The 25,588-nt window shown below is 38.4% G+C and overlaps 1 protein-coding gene across 2 annotated transcripts in view; it reads right to left on the bottom strand.

The window, feature by feature from the left end:
* LOC126485166 (neuronal acetylcholine receptor subunit beta-3-like) overlaps window positions 1-25,588 on the bottom strand; it is a 269,629-nt gene that overhangs the window by 27,033 nt on the left and 217,008 nt on the right. For both annotated transcript variants that reach the window (XM_050108841.1, XM_050108842.1), the window contains exon 6: window positions 16,052-16,208. In XM_050108841.1, the coding sequence (XP_049964798.1) occupies window positions 16,052-16,208 (157 nt within the window). The remainder of the gene's footprint in view (window positions 1-16,051; window positions 16,209-25,588) is intronic.

The raw sequence follows: 25,588 nt of genomic DNA, 5'->3' as shown, positions 1-25,588 counted from the left end.
AAAAAAAAAATCAGCAGTGTGTGAAGATATTACAATTGGAATGCAGTTACTGAGACATAGCATTTCATTAAACTGAAACTGCACAAGTTCTACTCAAAATGAATTAAAACAGTGACATTGGTTTAAAATCCAGTATATAATTACTTTATGTTAACTATCCAAAATATGACAAACTTCAACTTTTTTTAATCAAAAAATCATAGATATTTACCAATAGAGAAAACATGAAACTTTAATCATGTACTCATATAAAATATTCTGTTTGCCTAATGACAGCATACACAAGTACACATTTATCACAAAAGACAAGTACTTTAAGAAACAGATAGAATATGGTTTATTTGCATGCTAATGTAATTTACAAATCAGTTAAGCAGGGCACAGGGACACCTAAAATGTGTAATACAGCTGTTAATCTCATGGGCTCTTGTAATGGAGCTGCAAATGTAAAGTAGTATTGTAATACTGTTTCACCACAAAAAACATCAATTGTAAAGAAAAGACAAGTATCATGTCCTGCAATATATGAATAATAAATAATGTAAAATTGCTGTAAAACAGCAAAGGAATTTATTTAATCTAAATGACTATATAATATATCAACAAAAATAATCAGTGTTTGAAGATATAATTTGATGGATACAAAATTTACTTACCAAGTGGTGGTGGTGGTGGTGGTGGTGGTGGTGGGGGGGGGGGGGGGGGGGGGGAACACATACAAAAGATATGGAAATGCAAAAGCTTTCGGAGCCAATGGCTCTTTCTTCTGACAGAAGCACTGAAGGGAAGGAAGAAAGATGAAGGAAAAGCACTTGCTAGGTTTACAAAATAGGAAGAGTTATGGAATAGTACTGCTGTAGGGTAGTTGTTGTCGTTGTCACTAACTGAGGGAGTCTGTTTACTACTTGGTACTGAACTATGTCTGTGATGAAGCCTGTAATTTTGTCTTGAAGAAAATAAAATAGAAGTTGAAAGCAAAGGGTGTTGAGTTGTCATGAAATAAGGACCTGGGTCCTGTTAATACTACACCAAAGGCAAATATAAATTGTGAATGTAAAAGTTTTTATCATTTATGTGGTAATAACCAATTCATCACAGGCAGGTGATAATGTGCCTTGGTTATTTACCCATGTAAATCACCACATCCAGTTATTTTCCTAAAAATATCAAAATTTTGTAATGTTTTGACAAAGTGGATAGCACTTATAATAAATATTCATTCTGGATTAAAATTTATGAACTCTCCCATTCATATTGTCAGCTACATTTGTTTACACAATCAATATAAGCCAACACACACTAATGCACGATAGGTGTAAAATGAAGATCCAGAGTTCCTAAATGAAAATTGTATGGCTGTCAAGAGGGCAATGCATGAATCCTTCAACAACTAACACAGTAGTGTATTATTGGAAGATCTCTCACAAAACTCAAAGAAATTCTTGTCGTATGTGAAGGCTATTAGAGGCAGCAAAAGTTGAAACTGAGCATAAAAAAGTAAAAGCAGAAGTGATGAAATCCATTTTAAAATATTTCTTTACACGAAAAACCATGGAGTATTGTCACAATTAATTTTCACACCATTACAAAGATGGAGTGATGTAAATATTAGTGTTCTTGGCATTGACAAAAAGGTGAAATAGCTAAAATTGAACAAAGGTCTAGTGCCCAATGGAGTCCATACCAGATTCCATACAGAGTTTGCAGCTGAGTTAGCCCCTCTGCATGTCTTAAAGAACAGATACTGTTGATGATCCAGAGAGTCTGTTCTATCAGACAAGCATGTAAGCATTACAAGCCTAGGCAGGCACATGATGAGAACAGCATTCGTTTCAATTCCTTATTGTCTCACTCTCTCTGCTGCATAAATCCAAGTAGTGTTGTGAGCATTAGGTGATGAATTTAGAGGCTGATTATACGAGGATGTAGATGAAGTTTGGGTCAGTTCGGGGAGTGTGCATGGATAGCTGAAGTGCTTAAGGCAACCGTTTGCGATAATTGGGAAATCCAGGTTGAAGTCCCAGTCTGGCACAAATTTTCATTTGTCACTATTGGGTTGTAGATGGTTCAAATGGCTCTGAGCACTATGGGACTTAACATCTGTGGTCATCAGTCCCCTAGAACTTAGAACTACTTAAACCTAACTAACCTAAGGACATCACTCACATCCCTGCCCGAGGCAGGATTCGAACCTGCGACCGTAGCAGTCGTGCGGTTCCGGACTGAGCGCCTAGAACCGCTAGACCACCGCGGCCGGCTCGGTTGTAGATCTAAGACAGCTGATGTCAAGAAATTTGCAGTCAGCAAATAAATTTTGAAGAACCAGAAATCCTTCTAACAAAAAATGGTGTCCAGTAGTGAGAAGAAAGCACATGTCACACCTGTCTACAACAAGAGTGGCAGAAATGATTCACAAAACTACCATCCACTATCCTTGACATCCATGGGTGAGCTCAAACATAATGAGATATCTCAAACAGAATGACACCCTCAATGCCAAACAGCATGGATTCCAAAAACATTGCTCATGCAGATCTCAACTTTTGCTTTTCTCTCTTGACATTCTGAAAGCCATGGATCAAGGCAATCAGTTATATCTAGTATTTCTTGATCTCCAGAAGGATTTACTCAATACTATATCTATGCTTATTAACAAATGTGTGATCATACAGGTTATCAAGTGAAATATGTGTATGGCTCGATTTCTAGTTAGGGAGGACAAAACATGTTACCTTGTACAGAGATCATTGACAGATGTAGAAGTAAATTTAAGTGTGCCCCAGGGAAGCATGATGGGGCCATTGGTTGTTCATGTATATATGTGTAAACGGCACTGCAGACAATATTAATAGTAACCTCCGACATTTTGCATATGATGCGGTTATCTATAATGAAGTATCATCTGAAAAACATTGCAAAAATATTCAGTAAGACCTGAATAAGATTTCAAAGTGGTATCAACATTGGCAACTAGCATACAGTCAGAGAACCATCTGTTCAATTCCAGGATTTTCCATTCTGTTGATTAGCCTTTTTTTCAGGATAAGGGCTTCTGAAAAATGAAGGTGATGGCAAATTACAAACACAAGTAAGATACACAGAATGCAGGTTTGACAGGATAAGTATTACAAATAGATATTATTTTAGTATGCAGATAATGTCAGAATTAAAGATAACCACCCACCATATAGTTCAGGTGCTGCATGGCTGACAGCCACATAAATGAAATTGAAAATATATCTGAAATTTTGCACAATGTCCTTCCCTGAAGATAATTAATACACAAATGGCTATATTTTCCTTGCTAACTAAACTGTCTTAGAGCTGCAGCTTGACAATGGTAAGGGGCTGTGTCAGGTGGGATGGGTAAGAGAAGAAAGGAAGCAGAAAAGGGAAGGGGCCGGTGATGGAGAAAGGTGGCTTACTGAAGAAAGGCAACAGGGCAGATAGATGTTACTGAGATGGAAGTCTGGATTGAGAGGAGAGATAAAAGAAAGTCACACCAAGACTGTGGAAAGGCTAGTGTGTGTCTAGATTAATAGGGTGAAGTGGGAGACAATGTGGCATGGTGGTGAAGGGTGTGGAACAGGGGCTTGCAGAAATTGAGGCCAGGAGGACTGTGGAACTGTGAATTCCAAATGTTACATTTAAATACGTTGTAGTGACAATCACATATTCAGTCCTGCTTGACTTACAAGAAAATTTAAGATAGTTACCTAACATACAATAAACATTCATTTTCCATAGTGTAACTTGATAACTACGACACATTTTTGCCTTCCTGCAGGATTCTCTACAGGGAAACCCATTTATGATCTCATAACTGTTGCCTGCTTAGCTAAACAATAAAAATTTTTCTTTTGGGACATTCTATGACCTTCTGTGGACCATTAAACTGTGATTATGAAACTACATTGCTTTGCTATTAATGGCAAGCCTATTTATTGAATATATAGAGTTACATCTTCATAACAGAGGGCAGAGAGTCACACTGACAAATTGTACTACGAGAATGAAACTCAAAATGGGGGAACATAAATACATATAATTACAAACTATGTAGGAAAGCTAATCCAATGGCAATAGAGAGTTTTTTAAACCTTGTTAATGAACAAGTGTGGCACAATGTTTATAGTGTCAATAATGTAGATGACAAATATAATGCTTTCATTAACACATTTCTCACAATCTTCGAGAATTGCTTTCCACTAGAACGTTCTAAGTGGGGTACTAGCAGTAAAAGGCAGCCTGGATGGCTGACTAGTGGGATAAGGATATCATGAAGAAAAAAGCAGGAATGATATAAAAATGTTGGAAGTAGTCACAATCAAGCTACAGTAACCCATTACAAACAGTATTGGAGCTGCTTAAAAATGTTATTAGAATGGCAAAGAGTTTGTGGTATGCACATAGAATAGCTAATTCACAGAATAAAATTAAAACCATATGGTCAGTTGTAAAGGATATGTCTGGTCAGCAGCACAATATTGACAAAATAAAGTCAGTTCATAGTGAAAATATTTCTGTTACTGATAAGTCAGATATATGTACATATTTAACAATCATTAAACGATAAATCAGAAAATTTTTCTGAGCATTGCTGGCGAATTAAATAAAAACTTAGTTTCTACAGCAAATTATACAACTTTCTTGGAAAATGCCCTTCCAAATTGGTGTTTGAAACATTCCTCTGTGATACTGACAAGGGGGCAAGTGAATCAATAATTAAATCATATCTCAGGGATATGATGGAGTGCCTAGCAGGACATTAAAGTACTATGCTGCACATGTTAACCCTATACTTAGCCATATTTGTTATTTTTACATTAAGAATGGTCAGTTTCCAAAACAATTAAAGTACTCTGTAATAAAGACACTTTATAAAAAGGGAGAAAGGGATAATGAAGACAATTTTAGACTTATTTCTATGCTATCAGTATTTGCTAAAGTTATAGGTTGGTTGGTTTTTTGGGGGAAGAGACCAAACAGCGAAGTCATCGGTCTCATCGGATTAGGGAAGGACAGGGAAGGAAGTCGGCCGTGCCCTTTCAGAGGAACCATCCCAGCATTTGCCTGGAGCGATTTAGGGAAATCACGGAAAACCTAAATCAGGATGGCCGGACACAGGATTGAACCGTCGTCCTCCCGAATGCGAGTCCAGTGTGCTAACCACTGCGCCACCTCGCTCGGTGCTAAAGTTATAGAAAAGGCTGTGTATGTAAGGATAATTGATCATTTTATATCACATAAATTGCCATCAAATGTACAGTTCGGCTTTAGAAGTCATTTAACAACTGAAAATGCTATATTCTCTTTTCTCTGTGAAGTACTGGACAGATTGAACAAAAGGTTTTGAATGCTAGGCATATTTTTTTGATTTAACTAAAGTGTTTGATTGTGTTGATCACAAAATATTGCTCCATAAGTTGGACCATTACGGAACATGGGAAGTAGCTCACAATCGGTTCACCTTTTACTTTAACAACAGACAGCAAAAGGTCATTATTCACAGTGTTGAGAGTGGCTGCAATGTGGGGTCTGAGTGGAGGATGGTCAAATGGGGGATGCCCCATGGATCAGTGTTGGGACCACTCCTGTTCCTTATTTATATAAATGATATGCCCTTTAGTGTTACAGGTAATTCTAAAATATTTCTGTTTGCTGATGACACTAGCTTGGTAGTAAAGGAAGTTTTGTGCAACACTAGCTCTGTTTCAAATAGTGCAGTCCATGACATAAGTTCATGGCTTGTAGAAAATAAACTAGCACTCAATCACAGTAAGATTCAGTTTTTACAGTTCCAAAACACAATTCAACAAGACCTGACATTTTAATTTTGCAGAATGGGCATATAAATAGTGAAACTGAACAGTTCGACTTTCTAAATGATCAGATAGATAGTAAACTGTTGTGGAAAGCCCACATTCAAGATCTTGTTCAAAGACTTAATGCTATTCGAATGGTATCTGAAAAAAGTGATCATTCGAAATGGAAATTAGTCTACTTTGCTTACTTTCATTCGCTTATGTCATATGGTATTATATTTTGGGGTAATTCTTCCCATTCTCAAAGAATATTTTTGGTTCATAAATGGGCACTTTGGACAATAAGTGGTGTAAGTTCATGAAGCTCTTGTGGACTCCTGTTCATTAGTCTGGGTGTTCTGACATTGGTCTTTCACTATATATGTTCTTTACTGTCATTTCTTGTTAACAATATCAGTTTATTCCCAAGACTTAGCAGCTTTCACTCAGTTAATACTAGGCAGGAATCCAATCTGCATTTGGATCACACTTCCTTACATCTAGTGCAGAAAGGTATGCTCTATACTGTTGCAGCCGTTTTCAATAAGCTACCACAAGAATTTAAAAATCTCGGCAGTAATCCACGTGCTTTCAAATCGAAACTGAAGAAGAGTTTCCCCATGAGTCACTTCTTCTATTCTGTTGAGGGATTCCTATGTTATATTGTTGATAGCATTTCCAAACACTTATGGCTAGACTTTTTTGGGTTTTATTTTATCTGTTATTACTTCTATGGTTTAATTTCATGTACTGACATGTTCCACAACCTTGGAGATTTGCTCCTCAATTTGGTCCTACCAAACTAGATGTATGAATAAATAAATAAATAAATAAATTGTGGAGTCACATAATATTCAGTGTTGAATCCGCATCTTTAATAATATGTATAAATGACCTTCCAGTGACTTCAGGGGAAAAAATCTGTTTCCTAACGGTGCAAGATGATGTATTGACATATGCTGCATATCATCTGCTGCATATCGTCTGTTGCATATCATCTGCTGCAGTGTAGCTGTTACAGTTATCAGGATGTCAGAAAATCTCATTGACATCATTACTGACAAAAGTCCAGATATTAATCAATTCTGGGGCATCATTTTCTGTAATTTCAAGTGCTTTCCATTGTCTGGTAAAGAAAATAATAGTCCAAGATTCAAAGGGCATTGCACTGAAGACTGCAAATGGAAAATACCTCCTACTGTTAGGAACCTGTATTGTGAGAATAACTATCAATGACCCTCAAATCTCTCAATTTAAAAGAAGGGCATAATGTTATCCTTGGGTGCGACTTCTTGCAGGCATCGCAAACAGTCATAAACTGTGAAATATTGAAGCTGCAGTTGAAGAAGCCATTCCAATAAGTTCACACAACAAAGTTTGCTCTGGTCAATTTTCTGCCACTGATCACACACTTATCCTTCCATCATGAATGAGATGAGTTCTTGTCAATAATCTGGATACTCAGTTAAACTGTGAATCTCTGAGTACAAATGGTTACTCAGCCTCGCAAATAAGCCTATATACAACTGTCAATCACACCAATCACAAACAAACAAGGACAGCTCTGGATCACTAACTGCCATAGGTCTCATTTTCTGCAGAGTAGATGCACAATAATTGTAAAGCTTACTTGTTCCGTATTACAGTGATAGGTCACAACTGCAATTCACAGAACATTCAGATAACTAAACAGGATAATAACTAACTTGACACAGGAACAACATCAGCAAGTGCTGGCCATTCTGTGTTAGGTTTTGGGTATATTGAGTCTTGCGTGGCGATGAGGCACTTGATGGCTGAATGTGGAACGCCATATCAACACTGAGGTTGATCTTCTCATCAGTCAACAACACTCATAAAAGGGTGAATGTGGGGTAATTCAGAAGGAAGTGGAGAAGATGCTGTGAGATGAGATCATTGAGCCATATTCCCTGCAGAAGACACAGTTTTCAAGCATGCAGTGTCATAGTAATGATCTCTGATCCTGAAAAAGTGTGTCAGTCAGGACTGCTGCCAGAAGTAATTGCATGATGCTGCTGCCAGAAGTAATTGCATGATGTAACATTGTCCACAGGATGAAAGCTCCCTCCCACTCACAGACAAATTATCCCATGGAATATTTTATTAAGAAATTGGTCGATATGCTCTCATTGTATGTTGATGTTAAACAGAGAGGCTGGGAATTGTCCTGGAAATAGTAAGAGATGCATATAACACAACAAAGCAAGATATTGCAGGTTTCACACCATTTCTATTAACCCACATTCAAACAACAATCAATACTTTCAACCTAATGATGCTGAGCATGCTTACACCAAGCATAACCTGAACTGAAGAAACATGACATCTGACAAATATAGACGTTCGATGCCCGGGTTAAGGACTGTTGATGTTATTACCATTATAATGCCAAATACCCCCTTAGTATGGTTTTCTACACCTGTACAGAAGGTCAGGATGTCATCAAAATCATTAAACTACTACTTCAGTCTACACTGAATCCTACCTTAATTGTCAGACATTACCTACAAAGTCGAGGATGATGATCTTATATTGAGGACACAAAACTGCAGAGAAGTTGATCATGTGCTTCACTTCAAGCACTGTCATAATCTTGAGGCACAGATCAACATTAGGTGTTTCTGATACAAGAAACATGAAGATCTGCCCAATGACCATGATACCTCAATGGGAGTAACTCTATTTGAGCATCACAGTGACAGATAATGTTATCAGAACATGAGGACACACCATCGGTACCATATAAAGATCTGCCTACTACATCCAGATGCAGGAAGGTATAGTCCATTCCAAAACAGTGGATCACTGTTTTGGAAGGGGGGGGGGCAATTCAAGGTGCTATATCACCACATGTTGCATGATGTTCACCGTGATTTAGTGGTTATTGTCCCTGGCTGTGAGATGTGGGTACCCATGTGATTCCTGCACCATGAAATTATTTATAGTTTATGATATGTAATTTCCGAAAGAGTCTGGGATTGGCTGTTTATGAAACTTTGTACTAAGGCGGGCAGTTCAGCTCTGTGTGTACTTTTTGTGCACTCAATAAATATGTTTTTAGCCAGAAGTGTTCTCGTTGATGACCCTACCCTTGTAAGTGACACTTTATTCTAGATTTTATGTAAAAAATCAAGGGCACAAATTCAATCATATGAGGTGTACCAAAAATATTTGATCAGGAATACAGCTGATACGCAGCATACAGTTTAAGTTTTAATCTTACTCATATTATGCAGATTCAAAAGAAAAAAAAAACATAAATAATACTACAAGGTGTAAGACTTTGCTTCTGCCATTTTCCCCCCACATTTGAGGCTTTGATGAAACAAATTGGTTACACATGTATCATTCAAAGTATTTTCCATTGCTTGCCACTACTTTCTCCCATCTTTCAGGCAGTGTATGAATCCCGCATTGAAAAAATTGTTCATCTTTTGAAGCGATCCACGAATCAATCCAATTTGTGACTTCTTCATGATATCAGAAGTGTTGGTCAGCCAGACCATGCGACATTGATCTAAACAGGTGATAGTCAGAGGGAGCAATGTCTGGAGAATACAGCAGGTGGGGTAGGACTTCCCATTTTAATGTTTCCAAGTACGTTTTGACCTCTTTTGCAACGTGGGGTCAAGCACTGTCATGCTTCAAAATCACTTTATTGTGCCTCTCGCTGTACTGTGGCCATTTGTCTTCTAATGCTCTGCTCAAACACATTAATTGTGTTTGATAACAAGTACCTGTGATTGTTTCACTTGGTTTTAACACCTCATAGTACATAACGCTGAGCTGGTCCCACCAAATGCAGAGCATGATCTTGGAGCCATGTGAATATTCGGTTTGGCCATCGATGTGGAAGCACGGCTGGGATATCCCCACGATTATCATAATGAACCAATTTTTTGTCCCTGGTCACAAAGCGATGCAGAAATCCCTTCCATTTTTGCCTCTGAAGCAACTGTTCACAAACACACAAACGCTGTTCAATGTCTCTTGGTTTCAACTCACATGGGACTCAAGTTCTTTCTTTCTGAATCATGCCCATAGCCTTGAGACATTTTAAAATGGCTTTCTGTGTCACTCCCACTAATTGTGCCAATTCTTCTTGAGTTTGATGTGAGCCTTCACTCAGCAATGTTTCCAATTCTGCATCTTCGAAAACATTCTCTCTTCCACCACTATGCCAGTCTACAACGTTAAAATCAACGTTCTTGAATTGTTGAAACCACCCACGACATATTCTTTCATTAATAGCGTCCTTACCATATGTACTTGAGAGCATTTGATGAGACTCAGCTGCTGTTTTCTTCATACTGAAACAAAACAGTAACACCTCCCGCAAATGATGAGAATTAGGCTCGTTAACTGACATTTTCAATCAAGAACAACTTTATGATGCAGACACAAATTGACTAATGTTTCAATGAGGTTATGTTGACTGAGGTCCAAGCTAACTGCCTGACATCTGCGATCTGTTTGTTTCGACCGCTACTTACCGTTGTCGCCACCTATCGGCAAATGGTGGAAGCAAAAATAGAAATTAATTTTTATCTGTAACTAAAACACCACGTGGAAACTTTCCTGAGATTCACCTGGAAAACACTGTATAATGAACACACTAATCAGCAAGTTCAGTTCATAATAATTCACTCTTCAAAATACCTACAATGGTATAGATTTGAATGGTTCCTGTGGAGGTGTGGTTGTACAGACAAAATTTCAAACCCACAGCTCTGGTGTTTAACAAAATTTTGATTGTGTTGCCACATATATAAACCAAATGACCTGTTGGTGGCCAGGCTACATGGCAGAGATTTTTTCATGTGGAAGTGACAGCTGTCAAAATGCTCTTGATAAAATGGAAATGCTGTGTGGCTAGGGCCTCCCATTGGGTAGACCATTCGCCTGGTGCAAGTCTTTCGAGTTGACACCACTTCAGTGACTTGCGTGTCGATGGGGATGAAATGATGATGATAAGGACAACACAACACCCAGTCCCTGAGTGGCAAAAATCTCTGACCCAGCCGGGAATGGAACCCAGGGCACTAGGTATGATATTCCGTCGTGCTGACCACTCAGCTACCAGGGGTGGACTAATGGTCTTGATGGTTAGTGAGCTTGAGATCTGCTTTGAGGTAAAGAAGCACAAACAAATATGTGACATGACATGGGCACCCATATAGAACCCTCCACGGCTGTCTGTGTATGGGACATCTATATGAAACCTTCCCAGCCCTATAAAATTCCAAACCCATTGTCTCCTTCAGGTTCATTGATGGTATTTTCATAAACTGGACCCAAGGCTAAGACACCCTATCCTCATCCTCAGCCCCTCCTCCCCCATTCAGTTCACCTGGTCTTCCTCAGCCCAACATGCCACCTTCCCAGGTGCTGATCTCCACCTCTTTGATGACTCCATCCATATCTCTGTCCATATAAAGTCCACCAACCATCAAAAGTACCCGCCAAAAAATTCCACTCACATAGTCCGACCACATCAGGATAGTGTATCTGCAAAGACAAGAGTTCCCTTGCCCAGTATGCTGAAGATCTCACAAGCGTCTTAACTGAGACACTATCGCCCAAATCTAGTCCACAAACAAAATTTCCCATGTCACTTACTCACACATCTCTAATTCTTCTTTCAGCCCCAAAAACCAGTAGCAAAAGAGCACCCCCTCATCACCCATCATCACTGCAGATTGGAGTAACTGGACCATGTACTTTGACTGGGTTTTATAGTTCATCAGTGTGCCCGCAAATGAGGAGCATCCTGTCCACTATCCTTCCCACCAGTTATAAAGTGGTATTCCATCACCTACCCTACCTAATTAACATCCTGGATTACCCCTATATCACTCCCACTCCTAAACCCTTGTCACATGGCTCGTATTTATGTTGCTGTGGAAGACCCCAGTGCAAGACATGCCTCATTCACCTGCCCAAAACATAATAGTCCAGTACCATCACTGGCTTTTCTATTGCATCAGAGGCAGGGCCACATATGAAAACAATCATGTCATGTACCAACTCTGCTGCAATTTCTGCACAGCATTTTATCTGGGCATGACCACCAGCCACCTTTCCCCAAACTTCCCTCCCACTCCCTGTCTCTTTTTCCCTCCTCACCCATTCCACCAAACCACAACCTTCCATACCTATTTACTACATGTCCTGTTTTGCTATCTTCTGGTACAACACAGTGATTTGTAATAATTAAGTATAAGTAGAACATTTAAAAGAGGACTCTTCAACAGCCTTTATATTGCCACAATTTACCTTAATGGTACTTGTTGCTAATCATAAAAATCTGTTTCCAGTGAAATTTAATTTACAGAGCCACTATGAAAGATAGAATAGCAAGAAGAGGAAAAGGCTATGTCAACATGGGCTGGAAATGCATTGTTACCGATTTATTCGATCTTCAGTTCCTACAAACTCCACTGTATGTCTGCAATGCCAGATGTTTCACTCCAGTTACACATCAGAGGAAGTATTAAATGTGACCTCCTCCATTTGTTGCCTCATTGAATTCCACACACAATCAAAAATGGCTGATGTACTAACTGACTGAAAGACTGCTTAATGTGTGCATGGAGAGTAGATTCATCCACAATAGCAGCCGAATATACGTGAGAGACTTTAAGTGTACCCACAGATGAAAGCCCATGGGGTTTAAGTCAGGTGAATGGTGTGGCCAAGCTATTGGTCCACCTCTACCTATCCACCACTCAGGAGAATGAGCATTCAGGTGCCTCTGGGAAGACAGACTGAAATATGTGGGAGTACCACCATGCGTGAAATATATTTGTCAATGGGATGCAAGTGGCATGTCTTCTAAGTTCCCAGCCAATGCAGTACACATGAAATATGTGTAGTTCTGTCCAGTTAGTCTTCCTTGAAGAATGGAGGGCCACTAACAATGACTGCCCAGGTGATAAAGGAAATCCTCTGTTGGTGACAAGATGGATATTTGCAAGGGGATTTGTGCATGTCCACATGTGCTGGTTATGCAAATTCTGGATTTTGTCTCTTGTGAATGCCACTTCATCTGTGCATAAAATAACAGCTGAAAAGTTGGTTGTGAAAACACATTGCTACAGGAACCAGAGGTAGAACAACATTTGGAAGATAATCCACCGGAGAAAAGGTTTGTAAGTGCTGCAGATGGTATGGAAACAGCACATTTTCACATTTATGTTGATACCAGAACTTCCTTCCACAGGGTTGAGCAGACCTTCCTCATCCTCTGGTGTTGAATGTCTTGGCCAACCCTCATTCCCTGGAGGATGTGTGGAACTCATAGAGGCAGCAATGAATTCCTTCAAATGTCTTTCAGTTTGGTAATCTGCACAATGAGTAGTGTTCTGGTACAAGTGCCATGCCTCCATTCCATTGATATCTGTTAAATCATAAATGTAATACATGGCCATGAGCTCTTGGTTGGTTTACATTTCCAGACATGGGTATAGGCAATTTCAAACCATCCCCTACACACTTTTACTAACAGCCACAGATACATTTAATGTTCCAAGTACTTATTTGTCATTTCATAGCAGACTGCACGCCATAATTACAAACCACCAATATGCTGACAACTACAGATTTAATTGGCAATCACTGTACTTCATCTGTGCATTGCTTAGGATATTCAGCTCCATATCACATTGATTCATAATTTGATTACTTGTCTAACACTTGTAAATGGTGTTGTACAGTTTCCTCTGACAAAGACCACTTGTCAGCACGCACATGCTTGAATAACTCAGTAACTCTGCAGTTATGAACCCATGTTAACACAGCCTTTTCTCTTCTTGTTATCTGAGGAATCAGTTCCTGGTGTTTTGGTACTGTGCCATGGGTCCTGATAAATGCTGAAGGCATAAAGGAACTAGACCTGCCTTATCTGGGTAGGAGATTGCTAATACCCAAATTGCTAAGGTATGGGCTTCTAAGTGCCAGCAGTCCACTCTAAACATAAGGTCTATCTACATTTCACTGGCCACCATATGGTTTGGAAGTGGAAGGCTGCATCAAGGGTAGATGGGTTTTGGTTTAAGCATAGAGATTGTGTGGAGGGTATAAATCTCCAGAAAGAAAACTCAGCTTCAAGTTGAGAAAGGTGCTGATGTGTTGGGTGGCTGTTAATCAGTAACAGTCATTGGTAGCAATTTCTGGAAAACACTCCAACCAAACCTGCATAAGTCTTATCCAGATGGCATGCAATATTCTCAAGAAAAGAGATGCTATTGGTAAGGACATGCAAGAGCTTGTAGTCTCCAATTTTACCACCATGGTCATTCTTTGATAAATATGTGGCATATAAATCAAAGTGTTGTTTAACACTAGAAACATGGAAGTGGTCAGATTGACAATTTTGTAATTTTGTCTGTACAACCATTCCATCCATAGGCTTTTTGCCTCTGGAATGTACAAAAACTTAGTTAGTTAGTTTCACATTTCATAGATCATTCACATGATAAATTATGATGGTGTGGAACAAGCCATTTTACAGTCATGTAGAGCAAATTAATTTGTAAATATAGCTACATGCTGGACATTTATAAATTTTGTGGTTTTGTATTGTATTGTTTTGTTTTGTTATGTTATTATTATTATTACTAAACATACAAAATTGGATTAGTAATTCCTACCCACTACCTTTTAGACATTACAATAAAAGAAATTCTTCTACGGAATAGAAAGCGCTGTCAAGAAGAAATATTTTCAGTTTGTTTTCATATTTTACTTTGCTGTCTGTCAGACATTTTATACCACTGGGTAAGTTATAAAAAATTATAGTTGCAATATTGTGCACCTCTTTTCGTGCTGAAGACTATCTTAATGTAGAGTAGTGATTGCCATTTTTCCATCTGGTATTGTGATTAGGTTCATCATTGTCCCTTTTGAACTGCAGTGGATTATTTACAATAGATTTTATGAGCTAGTAAGTATTATGTGAAACAGTAGTCAGAATGCTCAATTCCTTAAACAGATGTCTACAATATGGTCATGGGTAAGCACCACATATTATTCTTAGAGCATATTTTTGAGCAATGAAGACTGTCTTTTGTAACAATGAGTTAACCCAGAACAAAATCATTGAATGAAAATATGCAGAATACGTCAATGTCCTGATTTGTATCTCCCCATGTTTTGCAACAACTGTAAACATGGCTGAACTGAGGGTTTTCTTTCTTCTTCTTTTTTTTTTTTCAGTTTGAATTCTCATTTCATGGAGACCTAAGATGTTTCAGAATAATGACACTGGTTGAACAAAAACAGGATAATATGAAAGAAAGACAAGCATCAGAGCCCAGAAGTTTTTTGCTCTGGAAATGACCTCAGTAAAGATTTCAAAAATGTTTTATTATACAGTTCTTTCAGTGTTGCAAAATGATATGACTGCATATCCAAAGATGGAACACAATGAATGAATGAATGAACAGAAACATGCACAAGCTTATATTACCAACAAAATGTTGTAAGCACAACAAAATACATTTTCTAGCAGTACAGAGAGCCCATGCAAATACGTAAATATCAAACAGCAAATAATTAAACCCTTCCATTGGTCGTCATGTACATAATTTTTTTCAAAAAAAGTTTCTTATTTTTGAAAGGGCAGAACTCTTCAGAATTAGCATGCAAAATTTAGTAACTAACAATAACGAATGTTTTATTACAAGACTTAGTGTAATGAATATTTTCTGATCGTAAATACTGTATGCCACAATATAACATTGGAAGCCAAAGTGTAAAACCAATGAAATGTAACTTAATGCTTCCTATAATTCCCAAAGTTAGCAATTATATTTATGGCAAAACCAAATGACCTCATTTATAGTTATTTTAAGAGATCAAAATATGATTTTTCTTGTTTAAGTTCTCACTTACAAGTGGTCCTAATACCTTTGAACATCCCACCTTATTTAATGACTCCTGTCAGTTTGTTAGTTCATCAATCATGTTACACATTCTGGAGTAAGAAACTGAACAGCATCAAAGTTCTGGACAGGAGATTACTTCTTTCCTTAACTTTTGATTGAACTGACTAAAAAGTTATGAAAAGTAGAGATCCAATATTTGGCTTGTTCATTGCATACTTGGCACACCTCTCCTTCAAGTTTAAAAGTTGGAAATTAGGTATTCTTGTTCTATCATACATGACATTAAATGAAAATATGCATCATAAGAAGCATCAATAACAAAATTTGAGTTATACGCACCTACACCTACTACCACTACTCGTATTTCATGGCCTGTTGCATGTCGTTTCATGGTGAATTTGAAGCCAAGACTTGGCCAGCTACCATGGCCTATTAAAGACGTCTCTGCCTTGATCACATCCCACACACGATCCTTCTCCATGTGAGTTGTATCAAGCTGTAACCAATAACAACTTTGTATATTGAAGAAACTACTACGTAAACTAACGCATAAGAAACGATGTTCAGTGGATGCAGTTACACACATCAAAAAAAGTTTTGCATCACCCCTGTTCCAAGAACTCCTGAAGATAGAAGTTGACTGTGGATATTGTATTACAGACACTATCCCTTTGACTGTTCAGAGATGTCACTAAACCTGCTCAAAGATGTAAACAACCATGCATGAGCAGCGCCTATTAGACGGAGTGGGTCCGACAGCTGATCAGTTCCAGTCATTCCACCAGAAAGGAGGTACACGGCTCGTGTTGTCTGTAGTTCAACCATGCCTAGACAGTCAGTACCACAGTTCGATCATGTCTGCATTGTTACTTTGTGCCAGGAAGGGCTCTCAACAAGGTAAGTGTCCAGGCATCTCGGAGTGAACCAAAGCGATGTTGTTTGGACATGGAGGAGATACAGAGAGACAAGAATTGTCAAAGACATGCCTCGCGCAGGCCGCCCAAGGGTTACTATGCAGTGAGTGACTGCTACCTATGGTTTATGGTTCAGAGGAGCCCTGACAGCAATGCCACCATGTTGTATAATGCTTTTCATGCAGCCACAGGACGTCATGTTATGACTCAAACCACGCACAATAGGCTGCATGATGCGCAACTTCACTCCCGACATCCATAACGAGGTCCATTTTTGCAACCGCAACACGGTGCAGTACAGTACAGATGGGCCCAGCAGCATGCTGAATGGCCACTCAAGATTGGCATCACGTTCTCTTCACCAATGAGTGTCAAATATGCCTTCAATCAGACAATCATCGGAGACATATTTGGAGGCAACCTGGTCAGGCTGAGTGCTTTAGACACACTGTCCAACAAGTGCAGCAAGATGGAGGTTCCCTGCTGATTTGGGGTGGCATTATGTGGGACCGATGTACACCGCTGGTAGTCATGAAAGGTGCCGTAATGGCTGTACAATACGTGAATGCCCTCCTCTGACTGATAGTGAACCATATCGGCAGCATATTGGCAAGACATTCATCTTCACAGATGATAATTCGTGCCTCCATCATGTACGTCTTGTGAGTGACTTCCTTCAGGATAACAACATCGCTTGACTAGAGTGGCCAGCATGTTCTCCAGACATGAACCCTATCGAACATGCCAGGGATAGGTTGAAAAGGGCTGTTTATGGATGACGTGACCCACCAACCACTCTGAGGGATCTACACCGAGTTGCCGTAGAGGAGTGGAACAATCTGGATCAACAGTGCCTTGATGAAGTTGTGGATAGTACGCCATGATGAATGCAGACATGAGTCAATGCAAGAGGACGTGCTACTGGGTATTAGAGGTATCGGTGTGTACAGCAATCTGAACCACCACCTCTGGAGGTCTCACTTTATGGTGGTACAACATGCAACGTGTGGTTTCCATGAGCAATAAAAGGGGTGGAAATGATGTTTATGTTGATCTCTACTCCAATTTTCTGTACAGGTTCCAGAACTCTCGGAACCGAGGCAATGCAAAACTTTTTTTGAAGTGTGTAAAAATGAAACTTGCGCAACCATTTGTAAGATGACTATACTTTCCTAAGATGATACAATTAGGTTGAATGACAGAGGGAAAATGTTTGCAGCAGATACTGATATTAAGCAACTGAGCTGCCACAGAAATTAATACTAATTTTAAACAGTATCAATTTTGTTTATTGAATTTGTCTTCCATGGATTCATATAGCAACTACTTGCCCTGGATGTGGCACATGTCAATATTTTACATGTATTTAGTTACACATTAACATTAAAAATACATACATATTATTGACTTGCACACAAGAATTATTGCAGTAACATTACAAGCCAAATAATAACTACAATTGTACAATATACAATATAATAATAAGACAAATACTTTATTACATTAAAAACAAGACAATAAATACAGTTGTGCACAAATAGCATTAATGCAGTAATAACATGTAGAAACCAACATAATTCACAAAAGATAATAGTGTTATACGAGGGGTGTTTGAAAAGTCCGTGCAAAGGTCGAGGTGGCACCACCAGCGCGTATCAAGGTCATGTTTAGTTAATAGCATCTTTGGAAAGAATGTACAACAATTTTCAGCCTTATTGGTCTATTTATTTGTGTGAATCAAGGAAGTCAAGTGATTGTCAAAAAATGGACGAAGAAGAATTTCGTGTGGTGATTAAAGATTACTTTATGAAAGGCAAAACGCCTCAGGAGACTAAAGAGAAGCTTGATAAACATTACAGTGACTCTGCACCTTCGATTAGAACAGTTTGTATAAGTGGTTTCAAAATTTTTGGATTGTCCATATGGGCACAAGTGATGTTGAAAGTTCTGGATGCCCTGCGGAGGTTATGACTTCAGAAATCATTGATAAAATCTATGATATGATGATGGATGACAGAACAGCTAAGGTGCGTGAGATTGCTAGTGCTGTGGGCATCTTGAATGAATGGGTACATAATATTTTCAATAAACATTTGGACATGAGAAAGCTATCCACAAGATGGGTTCTGCGATTGCTCACGCTTGACCAAAAATGAAATTGTGTGAAGTGTTGCAAGGATGGTTTACAGCTGTTCATGAAGAATCCACAGGACTTTAAGTGTCATTTTGGCGCTGTGGATGAAAAATGGATACATTACTATAATCCTGAGACCAAAGAACAATCTAAACAATGGGTTACCAAGGGAGAATCTGCACCAAGAAAGGTGAAGACCAGTCCTTCAGCCGGAAAGCTTATGGCGACTGTCTTTTGGGATTCACAAGGTATAATCCTCATCGACTATCTGGAAAAGGGTAAAACTATTACAGGTGCATATTATTCATTGTTATTGGACCATTTGAAAACCAAGCTGCAAGAAAAACGCCAGCGATTGGACCACAAAAAAGTCCTTTTCCTTCACGACAATGCACCAGCACACACCTCAGCAGTTGTGGTTACAAAATTAATGGAAATAGGATTCCAACTTGTTTCACATCCCCCCTATTCACCAGACTTGGCTCCCTCGGACTACTATTTGTTCCCCTATTTGAAGAAATGGCTGGTGGGACAAAGATTTTATTCAAACGAAGAGGTCATTGCAGCAACTAATAGCTATTTTGCAGACTTGGACAATTCCTATTATTCAGAAGGGATCAACAAATTAGAACAGCATTGGACGAAGTGTATAAAAGGAGACTATGTCAAAAAATAAAAAAAGGTTTACCCCAAACACGCAAGTAGTTTTTATTTTTGCACGGACTTTTCAAACACCCCTCGTATACGTGGTAGCCACAATAACAGTCAAGAAAGTTGAGTTGCTTATGATTTTAAATTATCTGGTTAACTTGCATTTAAAAACTCACCAACTGAACAGTAGGAATGATCCAACAATAACTATTTTAGTTTGAAAAATGAAAAATGGTTGGTAATTCTTTAGACTTCTGTGCTCTGTAGGATGCAAACTGAATATTTGTATGCTAGTGCACTTCACATCTTTTTGCTTCAATAATGTTGTTTTCTCCCTGTTTTTATTATAATGGATGTCATTCTACCATCTTATGTCATGACTGTGATTTTTTTGTGCTGTTATCATAGAGATTGAGGCATTTTATAACAAAATTCATGATAAGAGGATATGTACTAGGAAGCAGTTGAAAGTATTCCCAATCGCATGAACAGTTTGGAGAAAGAGGTTGTTGTAATTACTCTAGTTATGATTCTATAGTCTGTTCAAAATTACTTTAGGATTGATGGTTATGATGGATGTACAGTGAAACCCCTATTTTACATTTTTGTGCAATCCAGACTTATAAAACTCAAAACTGAGAAAAATGCATAACAAGGGAAAATTTGATCCCACCCAAAATATGAGCAAAAGCATGTGTAATTGGCAAATATGATTAAAAAATCACAATCCTCTCTGACAATTTGTATACAATATGTCTAAGTGAAGGAAATTAAATCTACAATACAAGGTTTACATAATAATTTGTGGTAATGAATTTCTCATTTCTTAAAAAATCACAGTTGTGTAACAGCAACTAAAAACACATCAAAAAATTGAAATTGGTATCTGGGTACAAGGTAATTGAGATGTTTTCCGAGATGCTACAACTACAAATTCTACATTCAAAACATGTGTTTTTGAGAGATTACCCTTTGTGCTCATCCAGAAAAAAGCAAAAATTGATGAACATGTTGAATTAAACTGAAAACATCACAACAGCTAAGTGGTTAAGCCATAAGCATAAATGCAGACAACTTCTTAATGACACAATTTGTCACAATTTTTGTTATTGTTTAATGATTTTCTTATGAGCTGCACTTCATATGCTCACCACTTTTAAAGCTTTATTTTAGGCTTGATGTGAGAAACAGAGATTTGAAAAATTAGTTTACTTTGCCAGTTGACATTACAAGCTTATTAGAAGTCAGCTCAGTGAATTTCTGTACACTGTATAAAATTTAAATCTGAAAGAAAGATCAGGTGCTACAGTTTCATTCCATGCCCTCTATCACTATTGCCAATTTTTATGATCTACAGTGTGTGGTGAGTGTGGGGCAAAATATATACATTAACAGCGTATATGTAGTTGTTGCAACTCTATCATGTCAAATCTGAACACAAAAGTCTTTAAAATGTGCTATCATAAAACCCTTGTTCTATTTCCATATGACATCTCTGTCATAGCACATCATCTGCACAAAAAGTATAATTTCAACACTACCTGCACTCCTGTCACTGAAGGGCCACTCCCTCTCTCCACACATCTGATAGGTGAGCTCTTTTCATATGTATTAGTGCGATGTGGTGGCTGTGCTGGCTATCGGGTGACTTACCTAGTCGTCAGTCAATAAGATTTCCCTAGCCAGAAATGGGCAACATTTCCTCGTTTATGACCAAGCATATTCTTTGAGACTCAGTGTTTGAATTTATAAGGTTGACGATTGATATTGTTGCTGAATACAGTACATTGGAAATACATGCAAAAGGATGAGACTGAGTTATAAGTGGCACAAGAAAAGGTGGTGGGTGGACCACTTCATCAAATATTGGCTTGGTCTGCAACACTTCGTGTTGACTGTCTTGTTTTTCCATTACCACTGTAACCTAGTAGTAGTTGTATCATAATTACTTGGTGAAGCTAAATGTTGCAAGTTGTACTGGCAACACCAATCATGGATTATGTCAGCATTTCCTCTCTCACATCTGCTCTCTCCACAATGGTCTAAGATATTCCCTTAATTCTGCCACCACCTGTGGGTGAACCACCTGTCTTTTGAGCCGGTTATAACAATAGGAAGAGAATGGGACAAAACCAAGTGAAACGTCGAGTACGAACTTAGAATCGAAATAACCCTTACTACGAAGAAACGTAAAATCAGGGAATTTTTAACATTGATCTTATGCATTTTTCACAGGGGCTACAAATTTATGGTGTAGAATCATGAAAAGCATAAAATCAGAGAATGTAGAATCGAAGTTTCACTGTAGTGGGGTGAGGTTCATGAGGAAAGTACAGCACACATCCACCCAATCATATGGGACCTGTAGCCACAGCAATCACCTGCAACTGCCAGACCTGCACCCCACTAGTACAACACTCCCCGTGTAAACTGTGCTGAAGTTTCAGGTGGCTTGCTCTCCAGTGGGGCTGTTCATCATGTTCTGAGATTTTGTTTGTTTCATTTTCTTACAGGTGCAGGACTAAAATTTTATCTGTTGTTGTTATCATTTGCTGCATGAAACTAAACACTGTGAGAAGCAAATTTCTCAAATGTTATTCACTCAGTTTTACTCTCTTGATCAGGGTATTGCTGTATGAGATCAGTCAAGAGAAATGTTTTATGCATTACATGCCTACACCATCAACAATTTTTGTTCATGATACTGCCAAGCATTTTGTTTGATGACAAAACATAAAAGTAAGAGCTAAATTTAAAAAAATGAAGCTTATAGATCTAATATCTTTCTATACAGCCCATTTCCTTATACAAGGTCTGCTCAAAAAATTACAGAAATTTGTCACAAAATTTTTCTATGCTTACTTTTAGTTACTGTGCGTGGTCTCCCCTGAAATACTCTCCTTCACAATTGATACACCACTCCCAATGCCATTTCCACTTCTAGAAGCAGTCTTCCTACATTTTTTGTTGGATCACACGAAGTGCCATTTATGAATTTTCTTTTATTATTGCAAATCTTTGTCCTTTCGATGGGGTTTTCAACTTTGGAAATAAAAAAAATTAGCCCACAGGGGCCAGGTCTGGAGAGCATGGAGGATGAGGCAGCACTGTGCTATTTTGTTTTTTGTGCAATAGTCATACACAAACAGGGATGAACATGCAGGTGTGTGATCGTGATACAAGATCCGTGAATTGTCTCACCACATTTCAGGCCATTTCCTTCTCACATTTTCTCACAGGCATCACAACATGTCCTGACAGTACCATTAATTAACAGTTTTCCTGCAGCATGAATTCATGATGAACTAATCCCTCAAAGTCAAAGATAACTGTCAGCATGGCTTTGACATTTGGCCTGACCTGAGAAGCTTCTTTTGGTCTTGGAGAAACTTTCCCAACTCATTTTGAAGACTGGACTGTAGTCTCAACATCATAACCATAGACCCACATCTCACCACCAGTTATGATTCTCTTAAGGAACATTTCATTCTCATTTCACAATCCAAAAGCTCTTCACAGATTGCGAGGCAAAGGTCCTTCTGGTCTTGACTCATGAGCCATGAGATGAACTTGGCAGCAACATGATGCATTTCCAAGGCGATATGTCAGGATTTCATGACATGATCAAACTGAAATGTTACATTCTACTGCAATCTCTCTGGCAGTCAGTCTTCAATTGGCATTCACAATGACATGAGTGTTGTTGGTAGATGTCGAAGGACATCCTGAACAAAGGTCATCTTTAACTACTGGCTGGCCATTTTTAAGCCCTGTGAATCATTCATAACACTAAGTATGGCTTAATCACTCATCACTGTAGTCTTCCTACATCATTTGGTGTGTTTCTGTAAAGTTTTTCTTGAGTTTTGCTCAAAATTTAATGCAGACGCATTGCTCCTCTAACTCTGCCATCTCAAAATTCGTGAAGTGTAGGAACAACATTCTATTCAGTACACACTGAACAATAACTAACAGACACACAACAATGAATGTTCCACCAGTTACACATTAAACACAGGCATCTGGAGGGATGCCAACCGCATTTCACTCCAACACACCATTGGTGCGAAATTATGAATGTTTCAGAACTTTTTGAACAGACCTCATATAAGGGATGTGATGTTCCTTACTTCAAGAATGTTGATTTTTTTCATAATCTGTAACTGCTGGATTTATATGGCTCAGCCCTTTTTTTATTTAGTCTTTACTGTGACTATCTAGATTTCCCCAACTTCTTCTCTGCTAGATACTGTAGTTTGGATTAATGCGGGAAGTAGCATGCTTCGACACAAAATTAAAATCCTTTAAATAAATATGAAGAGTTTCTTTGAAGAGAGTGCCCATATATTCTTTATAACAATAGAGTTAACACTTTTAAACAAGACTTTCTCAATACAGGAACATCACGTATACTATTCTCTTCAGATCTGATTTATACGAATGAATTGACCATTCGATATCTCACAAGAAAATGACTACTTTCAAAAATGTTTATTTGTTTCTTCAGTTGTTTTCAACATTGTTAACTGTAGCTCTTGCTCAAGGATTAATGCACTATGCTGACATGGGGTGACACTCCTTGGAGCATGCACATACAAAATATATAACAAAACAGCACAACAGCTGTGTTCTCTTAAATATGAAAATCATTATACTTTGCGAGTATCATCATCAGAAAGGTAGATGTAGGGTTACACAGTACTCTTCTGGAGTGCTATACAACACTACAGAAATTGACAAGCTGCAAAAATATACAGGTAATAGAGTCATTAGGCTGCCACTTTCTCACTATCATTCCAACCTAACAGAATTGATGTGGATTCAGATTAAAGGTTCTGTTGCCAGCAATAACAGTAATAAACAACAACAAGCTAATATGATATGACATAATAATAGTAATAATAATAATATGTTGTCCACATGCAAGTAGCTCAGCAATGAACAGTTAGTAAAATCACCTCTGAAGACTGGAAGGAAGCCATCAATAACAGAGTGTCACAGAAAAAGCATGTAGAAAGAAGCTATGTAAAAAAAAATCGTTATACGAAATGATCATACAACCCCTGACAATAAAGTTTGGTGAATAGTCCTGTAACATTAATGTAGATGAACTATGAACTACGGTTACCTTATGTCCGTCAAAATAGTCGCCTCACATAACTATGCACCGCAGAGCTCTGTGATAAATGTCCTGGAAACCTTGCATGAAGTCTTCTTTTGGGATGGTGTTCAAAACCCACGTCATATTTCGTTGGATGTCAATATCGCCAAATCTCTTTCCTTGCAAAGCAAGTTTGAGTCAAGGGAATCAGAAGAAGTCTAGAGGATTGAGATCCAGTGAGTATGGTGGATGTTCGAGTTGCACCATCCCCTTTTTTGCCAGGAACTGTTTGACGATATTGGCTGTGTGTGAGTGAGCGTTGTCGTGAACAAAAAATCAGCAACTTGTGCCTACTGGTGTCGTACCCTGCGTAGATATTGCATGAAATGGGTCAAAATTCCAATGTACCATGCAGTCTCCAACATCATTCCCTCAGGTAGAAATTTCTTGTGGATAATACCTTGACTATCAAAAAAGGTGATGAGCATTGTTTTGATTTGTGATTTTTCGGCTCTGACCTTTTTCTGACAAGGTGATGTCTGAGAACACCATTCCATGTTTTGCCATTTCGTTTCTGGGTCATACCGGAGTCACCAGGTTTCATCCTCATTGACAATACAGTTCAAGAAGTTGGGTTTCAAACCCACAGTTTTGACAAAATCCTATGAAGCCTCTACATATGCCTGCTTGTGTTCAACAGTGAAGTGATGTGGCACAAGACAACAACACGTTTTCCTCTTCCATAACTCTTAGGTAAGGATTTTTCACATGGATTCATGGTTCATCTGCAGTTCATCTGCTATCATGTGCACAGTTAATCGACGGTCATTCGTAATTAATGTCCTCACTTTCTCAATGTTTTCATCACTGACGGCGGTTGCTGGTCGTCCAATTCTGGCATTGTCAGAAACACTTTCCTGGTCTCCTCGAAAACATGCAAACCACTCGTACACACACTTCATGGACAGTACTTGATCCTCATAAACACATATCAGCATTGCATGCATTTCTTTCAGTGTCTTGGCAAGCTTAAAACAAAACTTTAAATTGATCCTTTGCTCATTCATTGTCCTGTT

Source organism: Schistocerca serialis, chromosome 6, assembly GCF_023864345.2.
Source record: "Schistocerca serialis cubense isolate TAMUIC-IGC-003099 chromosome 6, iqSchSeri2.2, whole genome shotgun sequence".
Taxonomy (NCBI): Eukaryota; Metazoa; Arthropoda; class Insecta; order Orthoptera; family Acrididae; genus Schistocerca; species Schistocerca serialis.
The sequence above is the reverse complement of the archived record's forward strand: the minus strand, read 5'-3'. Positions and strand labels throughout refer to the sequence as shown.